This window comes from Protopterus annectens, chromosome 1.part1 (assembly GCF_019279795.1).
Source record: "Protopterus annectens isolate FY-2018-M chromosome 1.part1, PAN1.0, whole genome shotgun sequence".
Classification (NCBI taxonomy): domain Eukaryota; kingdom Metazoa; phylum Chordata; order Ceratodontiformes; family Protopteridae; genus Protopterus; species Protopterus annectens.
In genome coordinates, this window is record NC_056726.1 from 1,347,245,676 (window position 1) to 1,347,263,318 (window position 17,643).

The window sequence follows — 17,643 nt, forward strand, 5'->3', positions numbered from 1 at the left end:
TTTATAAACGCATTCTATGAACACCTTCAGGAATGCATGGATCATGCAATCCCAAATAAAACCAAGACCCAATCCTCCAAAGGCAGGCATCCTGTCTGGTGGACCCCAGCCATAAACAAACTATACAATAAAAGGAGGAAGCTACTACATGATAGAGCAAAATCCCAAAAAGGGAAGGCATCTCTGATCAGTATTAGCAAAAAACTACGGGCACTCATAAAATCGTCTAAGGCCAGCTTCGAGAGAAAAACTGCACAGGGCACTAAGGATAATCACAAGGCTTTCTTTAGTTATGTTAGGAACCTGGGTGGGAATTCCCAGATATGCTCAGAATTAGTCCAAAATGACAAAAATACACCAAACCCACAGACATTGCCAACATCCTAGCTGACAGGTTCAGCGCAAAGTTCTCCCCCCCTCCCCACCAAAAAGGCAAATATCTATCCTAGCAGAGTGCTGCCCCCCTGACACCTCAGATGCTCAGGTAAGAGCCGCTCTCTCCAAAGCAAAAAACACAGCATCAATGGGACCAGATGGTGTCCCGGGCTGCGTCTTACATGAACACCAAGAAGAGCTAAACCCAAACATAAAACTACTGTTCAATCTCAGCCTTACTACAGGATATGTACCCAAAGAACGGCGAACAGCAACAGTGGTCCCTCTCCACAAAGGTGGTGCCTCAACGAATCCTGGAAACTATCGCCCCATAAGCCTGACTAGCTTGGTCTGCAAAGCTATGGAAAGGATCATCATGGACCTCATAAATAAAGATATTGGGGACCTACAGACACTGGATCCTACCCAGTTCGGCTTTGTTAAGGGCAGATCCTGCCTCTTAAACCTGGTGGATTTCTTTGAAACAGTCATCAAGGTCATTGATGAGGGGAAGGTGGTCCACACAGCCTACCTGGACCTTGAAAAAACCTTTGCTTCAATACCCCACTCGGGCATTATAGATAAGCTCACCAGCTTAAATATAAATCCCTATGTCACTAGATGGGTTGCAAACTGGCTCAAGGACAGAACCCACATGGTTTGAATTGCTGGAGCCATGTCAGACTCCAAACCAGTTACAAGTGGCATCCCACAAGGCTCAGTCCTGGGACCTCTCTTGTTCGGTATATATTTCTTGGAGGTACAGGCCAACACGGAAGGACTGTAGCTGACGAAGTTTGCAGATGACTGCAAACTACGCGCCATAACTGACTCTCCAGCTGACACAAGCATCCTACAAAAGGGCCTCATAGAAACAGACAACTGGTGCCAGAGCCATGGCCTCAAGCTAAACGGCAAAAAGTGTATAGTCATCCTCTTTGGCAAAAACAAAGTGCCCACAAATTACCACATAGGTGGTAATCCATTAAGTACGGAAGAAGTAATTAGGGACCTGGGGACCCAAGTTGATAGCAATCTCTCATTTGAAAACCACGTGGCCAAAGTGGTTAGAAAAACATTTTATATAGCCCACCTAATCATGAAGGGATTCACATCTAGATCAGGGGAGGTCATCGTGCCTCTTTACTCATCCCTCATCAGGCCCATAATTGAGTACAATGCCCCTTTTGGGATGTACCTTACCAGACACCTGCAGCAACTGGAAAGACCCCAAAAGTACCTCACCAAGGGGATCAAAGGGCTCAAACAGATGCCGTATGCTGCCCGGTTAAAGAAACTCCAGCTCTACTCAGTGGCATACTGCCTGCTCAGAGGCGATCAGTGCCTGACGTATAAAGCCATGTTCAACCCGGAATTAATGGACATGCTGCACCTCAGAAAATCCAAATCCCATCGAGCTACGCGCTCGAGAGACTTGAACCTCAGCACTGAAATAAATAGGACATGCTGGAGGGACAGATTCATAACCCAGAGGCTCCCTTCACTCTGGAATAAAATCCCAGTCCAGGTTAGGCAGAGTCCCTCATTGACTCTCTTCAAGAGGAATCTTGATGAGTGGATGGGAGATTGTAGGTTTACCCCAGGTATCACTTCTGTGTCACTGTTAGACAGAGGCACAGTATACTAACCTCGAAAAAGGGCATAGCAAAATTAATTTAAAATGGGTGGCGAAAGCCAAACACACTCTGGCTAGGCTTATAAATGCCCTAAGGCAGATAGCCTAGTATGAACCTATGAACCTATGAACATGCTTGGTTTTCTGTTTCTTTTTGACAGGAAGAAAATGGGGCCAACTGTCTTACTATTGGCAGCAGCTGCTTCCCCAAGGATGGGCATAGCATTTTGACACAACAGGGGAGCCTTACTTGTTCTCTTTCACAGGACCAGCAAGAATTGCTCTTCGATGCTCACTGTAGGGACCACAACAGCACAGAGGATGTGGCTAAACCCAGTTCATAGTAGCTGTAGGTGCTACATCAGGGGATCTGATGTAAAAGATGAGTGGTCCGAGGTACAAGTAATGGCCACAGCAAAGTCACCCACCTGCAGCTAAAGCAAATTGCTAGCCTGTTGTGATGGCAAAGGCTGTTTGTTTAACTTTCTCTTTCTGTAGCTAAATAAAGGACCAGCCATGGAACCAGTAGTCTGTTCCATGCTCAAGCTAAAAATGGTGCCTCTTCCCAGGGAAGACAAGCAGCAACTGCTAGTAAACACTACCAGTACCAAAGTTACTTTTTGACAGAAAAGAACATAGTAAAAATCATTTGAAAACAGTATGGAGACCTGCAAAAGAACACAATTTCTCAACAGAAAAAAAAAAACATTTTCAGTTACTTTACACTACTGTACACCACTTAAAATACATTACAGGCTTGAGACAGTCTGTTAAAAACACAACACTCCTACCATTAAAATAACTTTCCTGGAGAGTAAGAAAATGGAAGGTTTCCCCCAAAGGTCACTTATCTGCCCAGCAAAAGAAAACACAACCTGACTGTCGATCCTCAAAAGCCACAGCGGAGTGTACTCTTCAACTGCAGTAAAACTCTGAAGACCTTCGTACCCAAACTTGTCTTTTAGTCAGCTCAGCTTGAGCTGCTTGACAGTTTGGATGCATGGAAGGTGCCCTGATGCTTTGAAAGCTGTCTGGCTGTTATATCCTTGGGAGGATGCAACCAATATAGCTAAGACTGCTGTAGCAATTATCAATACGATGATCATTAAATGGTTATGGACCCTATAAGAGAAAAGCATACTGGTTGGCAGTTAACCAAATTGATTACAGAGAAGAATATTGGTTATGGTTCATACTGTAAGAAGAACTTGGAGACACCACTGGGATAGAATAGTTAACAATGCAATCTGGAAAATGTGGGTATTTAGATGTGTTTCTGTTGTATACAATAATATATAAGTAGTGCTATATATTTTTCATGATTTAGCAGATTACATGAAGGGGACCAGGGAAGGTAAGTCAGTCTGGAAGAAAGCATAGAGGATTAAAGCTCTTTGATGTTAACAAGCTCCTTTCTGTAGTGCAGGGTACAGTATTTGATTCTTTGCACTATTGGCAAACTGTGGCTCTGAGCATCACTTAACCAGGTTTTCTGGGTTGCTCTTAAAAAGGAACACTTCTATCCAATAGGCTTATACAGTTAACAAATGCAGAAAATTAAATATAAAAAAGATTAAATTAAATGAATAATGCTATTTTTTTAATAAGGAGAAGAGCTAACAATGTACTTGCTGAGAAAGTAGTGTGATTGATTTTTAAATTGTTTATTTTCTAACTATTTTAATAAAATTACATTTTTGGTAAGTGCTGCACAGTTTGTGACATCCACCTAAGCTATCACCAACTTAGAGAGAGGGAACTGCAGTTTAATTCCTCATCTTAATGTAGTACTGCGGTTATGGAACAAAGACGTGTAAAGTTTTCTGGACATAATCTTTGTATATAGAAAACAATGAGAATGGTGTAGTGTCAGTTTGGACAGAGTGGAAAAAATCTTGGCATTGTTCATATCCATATAGTATGAAGAGTACAGCTTCAGAATTCCACAGTACTACCATCTTTCAAATATACAACATTTAACAAATAAATAAATGTCAAATAAATAAATAAAATAAAATAAAAATAATGAAACAAAGCAGGAGCAAAGTTTCTTTCAGAGGAAAGGGGGAATGTTGTTGAACAGATTGGAAGAACCCAGATGCCAGCTTTCTCCAAATCAAGAAGACAAGTACTTTAAAAGGTTCAGATAATAATTTTATTTTAAAGATGCTTAAACATATTCCCACCACTAAGGAGATATACTTTTACAGGAGTAAGAAAGGGAAAGAGAAACTTGATAAGTAAAGCTTGTCAATATTTACAAAATCAAGAAAAGTACAGATTTTTTATTAAAGGTTCACAAAATTACTTTTTTTTCAGAAAAAAATGCATACACAAAAACAGAAGAGTAAAGGTGCTCTTGTTTTAAATTCAAATAATCATTTGTGTTTGAAAGATACGTTTAGCATTCCCACAATCAAAGACTGTACTCTATCTGTACAAAATAGCAGATTAATTAACTAAATTGTTAGGCTTAGTATACAGCAGATCAGTTATATATCTCGAGAATCAAGAAAGAACATATCCGTTCATGGTGGCTTACACCATTTATACCTCTGCAATTTGATTTGTCAATATAGTGCTGTTTAAGTATGGAGTTGGATGATGTAACAGCTGGTTATGACCACATATATTTGAGAATGAGATTACAGAGTATGGATCCAAGAATGCAAATTGCCTAGTTACCACACTAACTAGTGTGCTGAAGTATGCTTAGTAGTCAGATAAAGTGAATGAGCATTGGGTATACATATAGTGCTGTGTGCCTTCCAGCAAATGAGACATTGCGGTGTACTGTAGGTAAGATGCTTATATATAAAACTGGGCCTAGGAAGGGTGGCTCTTTTAGAATTTGAAAGCCATATTACTAACCTGTAGTAGGACAAAACGCAGATACCATGCATTAGGATGCGAAGACGTGTGTGTGCACGTAGGTTATCCAAAGGGAGTCCGTAATGTTTTGGGCTTTACCCTAAATTTGGTAAGCAGGTGCCCTGATGTGCTTGCATATCCATGATTTAACTGTACAAAGTACTTACCTGTGAAATACGGAGTCATGCAGCAAATGTGTACATTTAAGAGGGAAAATCACAATCACCAACTTGTAGAAAAGCAGAAAGTGCTGCATCTTGTGCAAGGCTCTTTTGTGCAAATAAACTGTGAAACAATAAAACACATTACAGCACAGCCGTTCTTCTGGTTTCAGAATATCAGCTCTTGACAGTTTTTTTCTGTATTAGCTAGTTTCAGAGTGTGCAGCATTCAGTACCTTATTTTCTTTATTGGTCCAACATTGTTTGTTTTGATCCGAAACACATCAGTCTTGTTTCTCTCAAAGGCAGTTCTGCTCCTGTAACATATGGCGCCAAGAGTACATTAGAAAGCAAACCAACGGCATTCACTAAGAGACATTATATACATTTTGGAAGAAATGAAATAGTAGCACAAGCAGATGCAAACCTTGTGGCACATTCCATAATTCTTCCAAAATTTTGCATTCACTTAAAATACCAGACTAAATTAAAATGAAAGACTGTAATCACGTCAGATGTATACTGAATGCAGGCAGTTTATCATATAAACCAAAACAAAATAAATGATCATTTTGTTTTGGGGTAAACCTCTTCTGTTGTTCTTGAATTAGTAACCATTCTCACTACAATATATCTACTATTAAATTAATGCAGTGCTGCAATATGAAAACATACCTGTTTTTGATAAATTATAAATAATGTTAAGAAATGAGAAAAGAATAAAATCGACTTCTGTCTACTTTAAATTAAAATGTTTAGCATACCTCTGTGACGTCTGCTTCATTAGCGTAGTTAATAGCAGATACTATTCACAACAGCAGCTTAGTCTTTCTGATATCAGATTTTCACATTATTTTAAATAGCTAGCTAACATGAAGCAATGCTTTCTACAGCAAGGCACGACCCAGCACAGTGGAGTTTGCCTTATGCTTGCTATTCTGAAAACAATTAATTTTAAGGAGCACCTTAGAAGCTAAGAAAAGAATATAGTGACATTTAATTTAATTATTGAACTGATAACTAAAAAAGTGTACTGATCTTAGCATCCTCTGCATTGTATATAGAAAATATAATGTTTTATCACACAATACCTAAGCAAAAACAGGACCAGCTAGCATCTACTTCAGGAAACGAACCAAGAAAGTGGCTTCGTAGCCACGTCTCTGGACTGTCCATTTTAATTGCACTCTGTTTTAATCTAGTAATCCTTCCTGTATGGACATAAACATGGCTGATGCCTTTTCAATTTTCAAAATCTTTCAGCTCTGGAGTAAAGAGGCTGACTCTTAATTAGACAATACAACCATGACAGAAATTTGCATTCTATGAAGTACTGTAAAAGTCTACACATCAGAGAAAACAGGTTTAGTTTTGGCCGAGACATTAGACAACAATAAATTACTTTTGGTTACTGTCTGGTCATCTTTTTTGTTTTTCACTCTATTTCTCAGTAGTGCAGTGGTGCTATTTAGTTTCAGTTTTTAACTGAAAGCAATTATATACACAGTAAAATGTATACCTCTATGTGCTACATATTTTTCATGCTGCTAGATTTACAAGTACAGTTTTTATGAAACAAATATAATTATATTTACTTTAGCTTAATGTCATTGTTCTCTTTATCCTCATTGCTGCTTACCACCTTGCCTATTTCTCTACTGCCAATCTGTACCTCATCACTAAGCTGACAGCCACTTGAAGCATGGCCATCATCCAGGCAGCCATGTATTTTATGGCCCTATCCCTGCCCGTACAGCTGGCATGCGCTCTTACAAAAATGAAGGCTTTCAATGATATCCCCTTTGGGTATGTGTGTTCTTGTGTACACCTCATGTAGGCTACGACAATACCTAGAGTACTAGCTAATCCTGTGGTATCTGGGTAATGGCTAAGGCCTTATTTGTCTCTCTGTATTATGGAGCCTAACTTATCCTTCACAGACTTCAATGAAGATATTTCAATTCTATCCAAGATGTATGCTGCAGCTGTGTCTTTTTACCCTTTGGTGATTTTGCTCAAACACAAGCAGGTAAATTCTAGACTATAATTTTAACATGTCCACAAGTTAGATTAGGTATGAAATGTTTAACATTTTCAACCATTTACTTTGGCATTACTCACAAAGATGAAATACACACCTCTTGTTGTCTCTGTCATCTCCTGGGATTTTGAGGAGAACTAAACAACAGTAATCTAACAATCTAGACACATAAAATCCAGGTTACAGTGTGAATTAACCTGATGGCCAGTAAAGCATTTATATTGACTCTTGCCTACTGTACTTCCAGCTTGCTTATACATATGGAAAGATCTTGCTTACATTAAGATAAAGGACTTTTGGTAATATTTTTAGTCTTCTCCATCCTACATTTCTAACATAACATCCATCTCATAATCCACAATTCCTCTCATCTTTCGCTGCATTTCATTTATTCCTTTAATGTGTGTGTGTGTGTGTGTGTGTATACACACACACACACACACACACACACACACACACACACACACACACACACACACGGGTTTATGTCATATTATCGAGTTTTCAGAAACTCAGACTTTATATGGTTGAAACCATATGTCTGACTTTCTGAAAACTTGAAAGATACAAAACAACAAACATCTAGATTTTTGTAGGGGGGCTTGCCTTAACCATATATGAAGTTCAAGTTTCTGAAAACTCGATAATCTGATATAAACCCATAGATGTAAAGACAGATAGATAGATCTACATATAGATAGATGGATAGACCTACCTATCTATATATAATCCATAATATGGCATTCAGATATGATTTGCTTTGCTTCTTTCTTGGAACCTGGCTCATCACACTGTTAGCATGGATATTAGATGTGCTAAGGTAAAATGTAATAGTTCACATAATCCCACTGTCATATGCTTCAGACCAGTAATGATATATGAACTACTAGAAATCATTTCAGATGTGCAACTATCATAATATAAGAAAATCAGATCTGATGCATTTCTAAGGTAAATGTATTAAACCATGGAGAACAGCTATACAGCTGCCAAGTAAATTAATGTCACATGGTACCTATGGTAAATCAGAGAAGGTGTCATCTGTCATAAATGTGCAAGTAATTTCATAGTCATTTTAGCTTCATTTTATAGAATTGATGGAAGATTTTGCAATTGATAAAATAACACTTGTATTGGTATCCTTCAGTTTATTAAAGATTGGACACTAAATATCCAGTATAACACCCCTGTAAAATCTGGCATGTGGGACTAGAGTGATTATAGCAGCTACCATACCTAATCTTTGAAAAGCCAGAGAAGGCAGAGGGGGTTCACCTGATGAAGCTTTGAAATGAGGGCCTAAGAGAGAGATATGTCTGTCATTTGGAAGTTTCTTTTCAATTCTTTACCTCATGAGTAGACGGCATCCTACAGAGTCAGAACACTGAGAGGGTCCCAGCTTGGATTTTCTGAGATTTACAAAAATGCACAAGTACAGATACAAATGAAGCTAATAGTCTCTTGCTGAAACAAGGGATCTCTCTTGTTGTGGTGACAAGGAAACAGTCATCTAGGTACAGGAAAACACAGATCCCTTTCAGTCTAAAATGAACTATTTCTACTGACATGCATTTGGTATACACCTGGTGGGATGTGGTGAGACCAAATGTGAATGTTAAGAATTAATATTGATTGACTTCCAGTCAGAAGTGGGGATACCTTCTGGAAGACCTTATGATTTTGATGTAGAAGTAAGCATCTTGAAGATCTGGAAAGGTCATCCGATCTTGTTTGAGGAGGCACCAAAGAATTGATTCCACCAATACTTTGTTTTTTTTACATAGTGGTTTAGGCACCTTAAATGTACAATGGGCCTGATGTGTTTTTAAATTCTTGGAAACAAAAAGAACCTGGAATAGACACTGGACCCTTGATGGTCTGGTGTGGCCTCTTGGATGGCTATTTTTTAGAGATCTGAGCAATCTGCTGTGATGCTAGCCTATTTCTTCATGGAGGCACATCTGGGAGAGGCAGGAAGTACTGTCTTGGAGATGCTGTGAATGGAACTACTTTCTTCATCCATTTGTCATATGTGATGGCCAACCATGATTCAACATGAAAAGACAGTTAATGCTTGACTGCCTTTGGTGTGGAGCAGTCAGACAAGACCACAAGAATGCTGAGGAAGTTTAATGAAAAAGAGCCTTAAACCTCTGATTCAGTGGACCTCCTCTACCACTAGGGCAGCATCCACTGAAGGGGCCATCTCTGCCATGGGTGCCCCTGTCTCACAAGGTATCTAAGGGAGAGCTTTGACAGCCTTCTGGTTCTTAGAAGAGGACCTCTGAGGGGTCTCAAAGGGCACTCCAACTGCAGATAATGTTTTTCCTACCTATTCACTTTTCAGGAGTTTTTCCTTGCCCTTGGGTCTAAAAAGTAAGAAGTCCCAGAGGCATAGGCACAGGCACACTTTCTCATATGGTCCATTGTACTTGAGTCCATGTTGGGAGGAATGGTTTCCATTGGTAGTAGCCACCACAATAATTAGAGTCCACAAAGAATGATCTTGCGTACTTGCACATGGCAGGTGATTTCTAAGATGCTCTGAGCCTTGTAATTCATTTTCTCTGTCAGGTACTGATGCATGTAGTGCTTAGTTCCTTTTCTCATAGTAGTCAGGCACTAAAACTACTATTTACCTCCTTTGAAGTACAATTGAGGTTTTAGGGAACGTAAAGCTATTTATGATCAACTGTGTGTACTGGCAGGCTGAAGTAACAAATTTGGTGACTTCCAGTGGTGAAACTGGGGAGGACATCAGAGAAATTAAAGATACATTACGGGTACTTACCACATGTTTCAAATGTCTGCTCTGAATATAAGCCATACAAAAAATATGACAGTGGACTACAGGGTGCATTTAACACATCTTCACTCCATACTAACTTCTCAACAGTAAGACATTGCAAATAATGTCAACAAAATACAAAAGTTGCAAGCAAACACCAACTCGATCAGCTCATACATTCACCAGTTGGATGATAGACTAGATGATCTCGAGAGCAAGGTGAGATGTAATGATATTTGGATATTAGGTCTACCTGAACAAATGGAGGAAATGAACCCAGATCGTTTATTTCCAAATAACTGCAAAGATTAATTGGGGGGGGGTCAGAAGCTCCTATTATTGAGCAAGCCCAAAGAATCATGCTGAGACAAAATAATGCTCAATGCCCATGCCAATTCATTTTCAAATATCTAAACTATACTGATGGAGAACGTATTCTGAATAACGCTAAATCTCTGGGCTCAGAGTTTAAACTGGGAGAATTCCAGTGAGAATGGTGCCAGACTACAGCACTGCTTGGTTCATTAAATGAAAGACCCTTATTCCATATTTGTGATTCTTTAGGGAAAGAAATTACTATGTGCAGCTAAGATTTCCAGCTACTCTGCTGACCACAAATGGGAATTAAATGTGCAAACAGTATGGAGGTGGTGGTGTGGTTTATTGCATCTAACTCTGCCCCAAAAGAAACTATAGTCTGATATTACCCAGGAAGGTTTGGAAAGAGATGGGCTGTTGATTACAAACTTTAAAAAGTGAGAAAAGCCTCACATCTCGTTACTGAAAAAATTGCAGAATGAAGACCATATGATTGTGAGAACATCTGCAAGGACAATAACAAAAGTGGACATTAAAGATTTGAAGGCCTGGTGCATCTTTAATAGATTTGAAGCCTTAGCATCCATGCACCAAAATGACGAGGACCCTCCAACATCAACATAGATTTTCCAGGCCCTGAAATAAAAGTTATGGAGGTGGAATCACTCAAGACATTTTGGGCTGAAGAGAATATTAGGAAGCAGGGCAGCACCAATATGGTACAGGTACAACAAAGCACCTAGAGGAAGGAATTGAGGTATGTTGTCTGGTTATAGTGTTCCACTTGGAAGAACGACTGGCTGGAAACCAAATTCAATTCCTAGCCAGTCATCATAAAATAGTAACACTGATATGGGCTGGTTCTAGGCCCTATAACAATTCATACCTTTTACAATAGCCCATGTCTTGAAAGAGGAAGTAAATTAATAGTGGCAGAGATGGTCTTAAAATGAAGAGGCACAATCTTATTGAAGAGGAGTACCACTCCTATTATGCCAAAGCCACACAAGGAATTGTCTTAGAGCCACTAGAGCCACTTTGACCTTTATGATCAAATAAATTCGTGGTAAGTGCCAGCTGGGGGGGGGGGGGGGCAAGTCTTAAAAAACCTGAACATATTTAGCACAAACTGATTGTGCCAGTTACCACCAATTTATTTTTGATCGTTAACATTATCTGCTCACACACACACACACACACACACACACACACACACACACTCATAAGAGGGGAGTCAAAGTTCCAATAGAAAGACTAAAATGATCTATAAAATGGGAGTTTTGTTTTTATATTTTTTTATTATATTTTTTAAATTTTTTATTATATCTTCATAATTAGGGATGGATCTGATAAAGTTGGAACAAAAGTGCCACAGGTCAGTATGAGGACTTTAAGTGTTTAGATCTCTTTACTTCTCTGGAGGTTCCTTGTCTGGGTCATATTGCATGGAAAAAATTATTTAAAGGAAGAGGCAGAGACAGGCTGGAATGACCCCTTCTGTGACAACCATCCAGCATCCAATCCACAGGCACTACTAGGGTTCACACTCGGTCCAGCCCCTGGACCTGGACTGCTTGACTTCTATAAATTTAACTACACTTGCCTAATAGTCGTCTATACAGCAGTGCTTGTTTGTCCCGCAATCAAGAAATTAAGTCTTTGCAACTTGGATAAAGGCTTCCAGAGTTTTTTTTTTTTTTTTTTTATGATTTGAGCATGTTCTGTTTCCTAGCATAAATGCACTAAGGCAAATTTCTGCTGCCCACCATGACAACCTGAATACTATGGCCAGGAGAAAGATATATTTCCACTGTATGGTGGTGCTTCAAACTTTTTTTTTTTCACTTTTACATCCCCTAAGGCATGGGATTATATTGCAAGTCAATACATACAGTGGCCTATGGAGTAGTCCCCAATCCCTTGCTTTGTGGACAGTCTCAGCTTGTTTTTTTTTTTGTTTGTTTTATTTTGCCATTCTCTGTCCATTTCTCTTATCTACTCATTTCTCCAACTTCTTTTGTACCCCATTTAGCTTCTTTTCCTCTTGTTCTAGTGGCAGATCCCATTATATGAAATACCATGGGGTCCAACATCACCCTTATTGTATTAATGTATCATACAGCAGTATTTTATGTCCCTTTCCTAATATTTCTTCTATTATTTTGTCTAATTTCACCAAGATTTTTGTACCACATTGTTCACCATTTCTTAACAGGCAGCCCATTTACTTTGGGTATTCAGGATATTTAGCTTATTTTCCATGTGTCTCATATATGCCCTACCTTCTCCTGTTCTGACTAGTGTCTTTTTCTGTTATACTTTAATTCTGACACAACTGCTACAATTTTGTATCAAACATCAGTGGTGTCCGTGTCTGCAGAGAATAATGTGCAGTCATTCACACATATCAAGCACTCTGATCTTGCACCTGTTTCCTCACCAAACCTTCAGCTCTCTTCTAATATCAAGTGCTAACTTCTCTATGACTAGAGTAAATAGACCTGGGGACAAGGGGCATCCTTTCCACTTTTGAAACCCACTGTTGAGCATTACTTCCAAATAAGACATACTATAAAACAACCTTATCATGTAAATATACTTTTCTCATTCCCGTTTTGCAGTACTTTACATATGAATTTACATCCTATAGAACTGAAGACCTCTAAAAAATCAAAAAGCACTACTCCTGCTTTTTCTTCCACTTTTAAGTTATTCTGCTCACAGGAAACCTATCAAACTCTACTGTCTTCCACCTGTCTGTCTTTAACAAAAACATTTCCTTTTTTTGCATAGGTTTTGGAAGCACCTTGCTCAGTCTGTCAGCCCTAACTTGGCAAAAATTTTAATATTTGGATTAATCACTCATACAGGTGTGTAGATTCCCACCTCCTTCCTCTTCTTATCTTTTAGCATAATTACCTCTCTGACATTTCTCGTTGTATCTGCAATTACACCTTTCTGCCTTGTCCAGTCACACACCTCACAGAAAACAAGCTGTTACTTTTCCCCACCCTATTTATATAATTTCAGTAGAAATCCATCTGGACTCACTACTTTTCTTGCCTTTATTTTCTTTTCCGCTAACACCATGTCTTGCCTAGTGAGTCCCTGGACTCACTACTTTTCTTGCCTTTATTTTCTTTTCCGCTAACACCATGTCTTGCCCAGTGAGTCCCTGGACTCACTACTTTTCTTGCCTTTATTTTCTTTTCCACTAACACCATGTCTTGCCCAGTGAGTCCCTGGACTCACTACTTTTCTTGCCTTTATTTTCTTTTCCACTAACACCATGTCTTGCCCAGTGAGTCCCTGGACTCACTACTTTTCTTGCCTTTATTTTCTTTTCCGCTAGCACCATGTCTTGCCCAGTGAGTCCCTGGACTCACTACTTTTCTTGCCTTTATTTTCTTTTCCACTAACATCATGTCTTACCCAGTGAGTCTCCTTACTTTACCAATCAGCCCACTAATGTCTCTTTGTCAGGGATAATAATAAGGGACTCTCCAGCCTGGACAATGGCATTATTCCCTGTCTGCTATGTCTAATCAGCTCATTTGTTTGCCCTGAGAAGCAAGAGCTGGGATTAAGAGAAAGTGACAGACTGCCAGACCTGGTTGACCCCCCCCCCCTTCCCTCCACTTTGAGGTCCTAGTTTCCTGTGTCACTCACTAGAGCTGCAGTAGTGCAACCTGTCTTGGGAAGAAATATATCTGCAGATCACTAGCCCGTAGGCAGCTGACTACAACACTTAATGTTCCTTAAGTCATAACCACCTCCTTTTCCCCAGGGTAGGCAAGTTGACAACTGTAGCTCACTCACATTTTCCCAGTCAGTGGTTTGCCCTCTGTGCCACATGAGTGGTGACCTCCTCTCCTTCATTTTGCATATGACTCTTTTTACTTCTTTAAGTAAGATTTCCCCATCCTCTTTTTGTTTCTGATCTCCCATTATCCTGTATCTACTTCCATTTTTCTCATACCTATTCCACTACTCCCTCTAACTCCCTTGAACTTGTTGGTTATGCAGTCACTGCTAGAAAGTTCTAAATACATTTTTTATCAATTTAGAATTGCTCGCAATCTGTCTATGCCATCCTCTATCCTGGCAATTATTTTATTGACTAGGTTTCTTCCACCAGTTCTCCTGTCACACCCCCCAATAACCCATCCTGTACAAGTTTTCTCATTCTGTGTCAGACGTGATTTTAGCCTCCATTTCTGGCCTGACTCTAATGTCCTCAGCAGTAAATTCTCCTTTCCTTGTGCCCTCTCCCAAGTCTCTTTTTGTATGATCATGAGTTCACATTCCAGGCTCCCTGTTTTCCCACAGTCACATTCTTCTCTGCCCATCTACCCTGATTGTTACATTTTACCTCCCCTAATTACTCTAAGTTTGCGAATTAGTTCTGTTTTATTATTACTTTTTTTTATTTGTGAATTTTTTCATTTAGGCAATGCCTGCAAATGGTTTGTTGTGATCAGTGTGCTACCTGTTTAAACAAAGTTAAATAAAATAAAATAAATAAATCTCTTTCATCATTCTTTCCAGCGCTACTCTGACTACACAGTCCTTGCACTAATAGCTCCCCCATCACCACTGACCTCTCCCCTTTTCCTCTGTCCTTTTCCCTCAGTACTACCTTGAATGCAGCATGATCTGTCAACCTTCTCTTCTGTACCTTATTCTACTTTTCCTAAAATCTTCTGTCAGCCCACAAATCTGTCCAGTCTACAACATTGTGAAACACAGTTCCTTCTAAAGGTGAATTAATTGTTATCCCCGTCCACCATGTTCCTCCTCAAAACTTTCTTCATCCTCTCATTGTACTCCCCTCTCACAAATTGTCTGTCTTTTTCTGAGTCTATTGTAGCACTAAAAGCGTCCTTTTTGACTTGTACCTACTGTTTAAAGAACTTAATATAAAATTTGCAGTAGTCCTTGCTGGTTGTCCTGTGTTCCCTCAATTCATAATTCCTGAGAAATCACTTGCTTGCTCTTTCTGGAACAAAAACAGTAATTGCTTGCAACTGCAGTGCCTTGTTTTAGAGAGTTTCTCTTTTCCCCAAATATCATGTGATCCTGGAGTTCTTGGTGGGTGCGGGATAGGGGGCTTGCCCCCCTGCAAAAAAGTTTGCAATTTGCCTCATTGCACTGAACTATACAAACATGTTTCAATTGAACATGAGCCCAGAAATGTTTTCCAAGTTACTGCATTCTGATATTTCATTGTGGAGAACAATCCATGCTAGATGTCTATATCTTCACTGTTATCCATTCACTCCCCATATTCTACTTTGCCACACAAGCCATCGGTCTTCCTACCCTTAAGTGCCGTCCTTTCCTGAACAATATAACCACTACTCTTCCTTCCTCTTGGCAATATGGATCCTTTTTAGTTACATTTTCTCACTCTCCTTCATCTTTAACTTGATGTTTTTCTGGAGCAACACCACACCTGTGTATGTCTCCTTAATGTTTCATCTTGATAAGACTTGAGACCCTCCACATTCCAAGTTATTACATTAACCTTGTCCCTCCTACTATGTCTTGCTACTGATGTTATAGCCACTCTGTTTTCCTTTGGCAGAACCACTGAACTCTATCACTGGGCTCCTGATCTGAACTAAAAGAACAGTTGTTTGGCTACCTCCTGTGCTCCTCAATGCCCTCTTTTCCTCCTTGGAGCACTGAACCTTATGGCACTCCTAGGAAGTCCAGATTCCCTGCCACTGCACTCATTTCCCATTTGCTCCCTTCCTTTGCATTGCCTTCCCACCAGTGTTCCTTTTGTTTTGTCAGTATCTTCTTACAACCTCTATCACCTATTAACTTGCTGGGAGCTCTCCGTTTCCCCACCTTTCCCATAAATTCCTGTTTGCACCACTCTTTGTCCCTAACTTTTTCCAGTTTATTAAAAGATTCCTTGTTTTCTTATTGTAAGTCTTTTCCTTCATCTTTCTCTATTAATTGACTATTCCAATTCCCCTGCCCCTATTTACATCTTGCACTAACTCATCCATTTGAATTTTACTAATATCCTTTATCAGTTTCCTGTCTCCATACTATTACATTTGATCTAACCTAATGGTGGTGATCACACACATTATTAGTTTTGCAGTAATTATCTTTATGGTACCAACATAGCCAAATAACATCATATGTAACAGTCTCATACATTATCCTAAGTCTGCTTTCATGTAATTGTATTTGTAAGTCTGCTTGTGCTCTTAACCTGATGGAGTTCCTTGTGCTAAATAGGTTTCTCAGTACCAGCACTTTCTATGCTTGTCTCCCACCCCAGATTCTTAGAACTAGGAGGCACAGTGGTGCAGCGGTTAACATTGTCACCTCACAGTAAGAGGTTCTCCTGTGTGATTCTCGGCTGGGGTGCCTTCTTTGAGAGTCTGCATGCCCTTACTGCATTCACTTGGGTTTCCTCTAGGTAATCCAGTTTCCTACCACATTCCAAAGACATGCGTCTGGAGCGTTTCTCCCCGGGCATCCGCTGAAAATAGGCTCTGTCCTAGTTGGACTTTCTTTCCCAGTCAACAAATGTTAAATAAATAAAATAAATAAACAATTTGACTACTGGTCAGACTCTCAACAGTGGTACAAGCAGCAGTCTGTGAGACTTCTTTCAACACCCTTTCCTTATCATTGTAATATTCATTATAACTCTGGTACCACCTCATTACTAATTTCCTCTCTGCTGTGCCAACAGACTTAACAGGACTGGAAAACAATTAGAGGTGTGTTCCTAAGTCCATCTAGAGGTTCACACTGTTCTTTCTTCCCCCTCTCTCACTTTCTTTTTTTCACAGTTACAGTCCTGTCTCTGTCCACCAGTAGCTTTTGTTAGCCACATATTCTGATGTTATTCCCTCCTACCATAGCTTTTGCCTATAAGTGCATCATTGTATCCACCATAATTCCTGACAATGTAGAGTTCAAAAATAATCTATTTTACACCCTCATTTCCCAATTGAAAAACACAACAGTATGCTGTTTCCTTGAATTCTTTCTCTGCGTCTACCACCACCATGAGTGAGCAAATGAGATACAAATTGGCAAAAGAAAAAACAATATATTTCACTTTTCTTTTTAAGTTCACTGCTTCCACCTGTGAATCACTGTTTTTCATTTTTACTTCCTTGCTCCCTCCAACATATGGGTCACCTTGCTGTCTGTGTATCAGTTCCCACCTAAGCTCCATCCAGTTTCTCCAATTCTTTCATTTTCCAGTAAATTTTGTCACTGCCCATCCTCCAAATCATCTAATAATCATTCAAGCCATATCAAGATGGCTGAGTTGTCATCTTCTAAATACTTCAGTTTTGTTATCTGGTGCATTTCCTGAGGTGATCCTTCAAGCCAGTTCTTCTCATTCTTCTCAATGCTGCATTTCCTTCCTTCCGTCTCAGTTTCTTTCCCTGTGTTATAGTTTATTTTCTGT

At 39.5% G+C, this 17,643-nt stretch overlaps 1 protein-coding gene across 3 annotated transcripts in view; it reads right to left on the reverse strand.

Moving 5' to 3' along the window:
• LOXHD1 (lipoxygenase homology PLAT domains 1) overlaps positions 1–17,643 on the reverse strand; it is a 2,432,812-nt gene that overhangs the window by 1,894,334 nt on the left and 520,835 nt on the right. For all 3 annotated transcript variants that reach the window (XM_044082024.1, XM_044082018.1, XM_044082011.1), the window contains one exon: positions 5,280–5,360. In XM_044082024.1, coding sequence (XP_043937959.1) covers positions 5,280–5,360 — 81 coding nt within the window. The remainder of the gene's footprint in view (positions 1–5,279; positions 5,361–17,643) is intronic.